The sequence below is a fragment of the Penaeus chinensis genome, chromosome 34 (genome assembly GCF_019202785.1).
Source record: "Penaeus chinensis breed Huanghai No. 1 chromosome 34, ASM1920278v2, whole genome shotgun sequence".
Classification (NCBI taxonomy): Eukaryota; Metazoa; Arthropoda; class Malacostraca; order Decapoda; family Penaeidae; genus Penaeus; species Penaeus chinensis.
In genome coordinates, this window is record NC_061852.1 from 31,515,787 (window position 1) to 31,518,286 (window position 2,500).

Sequence of the window (2,500 nt, forward strand, 5' to 3'; positions counted from 1 at the left end):
TCAAATGCTCCCTTGTGTGTGTGTGTGTGTGTGTGTGTGTGTGTGTGTGTGTGTGTGTGTGTGTGTGTGTGTGTGTGTGTGTGTGTGTGTACTAGAGAAAAGTGTTAACTGAAGACTGGTGTCACTTCGATGCTTAATCAGTGAGATACGAAGTAGAGGAGGTGCGAGAGGAAGTCGTGCCGAAGTACAACGAAGGCGGTGGGTTTGGGTCGATTTGTTTGGTGGCTCTTTTCTTGTGCCACAAGTAGCTCCACGCCATTAGGAGCACCACTTGGGCCGCGAGGAAGAGAGCACAGGCGACTATCACACCGGTGAAGGAGGAGCACGTTTCTTGGGCAAGGTCTACCTCAACTTCTTCCCGGCGTATCCCCGAGAATTGGAACTTGTCTTTGATACGGACGGATTGGACTACCATAATGTCAGTTTCATGAACCTGAAGAGAAACGTAATACTGAGACCACCAGGAAAAAGATAAGATTCAGTGGAAATAAAAACAAAATGAAAGTAATTGATTAATGAGGACCTACGACACAATAAAAAGTGTATCAAAGAAGTGGTTTGTTTTGTTATTAAAATGTCTATGAATATTATAATTTTCAATATCATGACTGAAATATGTTTGCAAGATCTTGACATCTAACCACCGATAGTTTAGGAAATATACTAAAAAATCAATATAATGGACATAGAGAAATAAATGTAGCCATGGATAACTTCCCACCTCTCTCTTCTTCCTTCCATGCGACAGCTCCTTGCGGGACACTCCGTCGAAACCTTGCACACTGCACTGCACAGGTTCGCAACGAGGAAGGCACGGAGTCACCAAAGCCCGAAACTGGACGATGTCTGATGCGGGAAATTTGAAGGCTTGGAAGGGTGCGTGGAGGACAGAACCGCTACCCATCTGTAACGAGATATTTTTTCCACTTAGTGTTGTAAATGCATGTAATACATTTATCATACAATGTATTGTGACGAAGCATATGCATAAGTTGACCCGACTTTCGGTTAAGAGAAGAAATGGCATTATCTATCCAATTTGAATATTTGCTCAATACTACACGCAGTTGACATCCTTGGCATGCGAGATGCACTTTATCAGTGTTTTATTAAATATGTATGAAATCTTAGGTTGCTATGCCTTTGGATACACTGTTTCCTATACAGATCTAATCGCGTCTATGATCATCATTCTACTATGAAAAGGCGATATTACGGCGATTTAAAAAATGTTCAACAGAACCCGAGATTTCCGCCAGCTTACAATTGCAAGTATGTTACAGACAGAGGGGGTTAGGGGAAGTAGTAGAAAAAAGATGCAGACTTTCACAGAATTTCATTCAAGTATGTGCATTTTTTTCTTTGGGTTTTCATACCTAACGCGAACTGGAGTCGCCGAGCATCCCACCATTTCAGAATCAGATAAAGCAGGAACAACCTGGTCTATAGCGACGAAGACTGATGTAATGCGAGCTAAGTCAAACGTTATTATCAGCTGTCTGTCGTAGCAAAACAAATCTGGATTGTTGGAAATTGCATTTAATATAAGCATAGTTTCAAGAATGATTTTAGAGCTTGTTTCCGGGATTTGACAATATAATGGTTTTGGAAATTTGAAATCGGGTTCGCTAGAGTGGTTGACTTCTATATGGGGGCTTATATTTTGTTACACATCGTATTGTTTTTTTGTTTTTTTTTCAAAACCTATTGCAGAATTGTATTTAATTTATATCACACACAATCATAATATTCATTCATATATCAAAGAAGGGCTGTCTAAACATAATTTGCAACAAAGACATCCCACAGAAAGAGATGGTAACTTATACCGTGAGAAGAGATCCAATGTGTTGGGACCCGTTAAGATTGTTAATTAAGAAATTTAACCTACCTATGGTTAAAACAGGCTATTCGGACAAATCAGCAATTGGACAAAACAGCCACAGAGAAAAGGTACTTGAACTGACCATGGAATGGTGAAATTACACTAGTATTTCTATAGCTTTTAACCAAACTTCAGTATTCTCTCCCCATGAAGCCACGTGAATAGCTTGGAAGTTTCCTTGTTTTTTTTTTTTTTTTTTTTTTTTTTTTTTTTTTTTTAATGTAAAGCAACTTCCTTATCGAGTAATTCTTCAATATTGATCTTTATGTTTTTCTTTTTATAATACGTAATAATTGAGAATGTCAGTGATCTGCATTAATCTCACTAAGTGACCTACTTATTTAAGCACTTTTATTCTTAAACCTTTTAGAGAGATCATTTCACGATTGATCTAACAAAGGGAAGGGTTTGGGAGAGAGGGTATACAATTGGGAATATCAAGAAACAAAGTATATGCCTTACAATTAGCAAATTGTTATGACTGCGTTGCCCGGTAAACCAAGTAATTCATGCAACTGATTTCATTAAAGTGCAGTAGCTTCAAAGTGCAAATTCATCCGTTTGCAATGTTGTAATGGTGCCATTTTCGCTCTGCACACATAGATTTGCTTTTCG

The 2,500-nt window shown here is 38.4% G+C and overlaps 1 protein-coding gene across 1 annotated transcript in view; it reads right to left on the bottom strand.

Annotated features, from left to right (window-relative positions):
• Window positions 1–2,500, bottom strand: part of LOC125043960 — a 47,419-nt gene that overhangs the window by 1,339 nt on the left and 43,580 nt on the right. Inside the window, exons 8-9 of the mRNA XM_047640363.1 lie at window positions 722–904; window positions 1–433 (exon numbers count right to left, since the gene is read on the bottom strand). The exon at window positions 1–433 is cut by the window's left edge and continues 1,339 nt beyond it. Of these exons, the coding sequence (XP_047496319.1) occupies window positions 134–433; window positions 722–904 (483 nt within the window). The 3' untranslated portion in view covers window positions 1–133. The remainder of the gene's footprint in view (window positions 434–721; window positions 905–2,500) is intronic.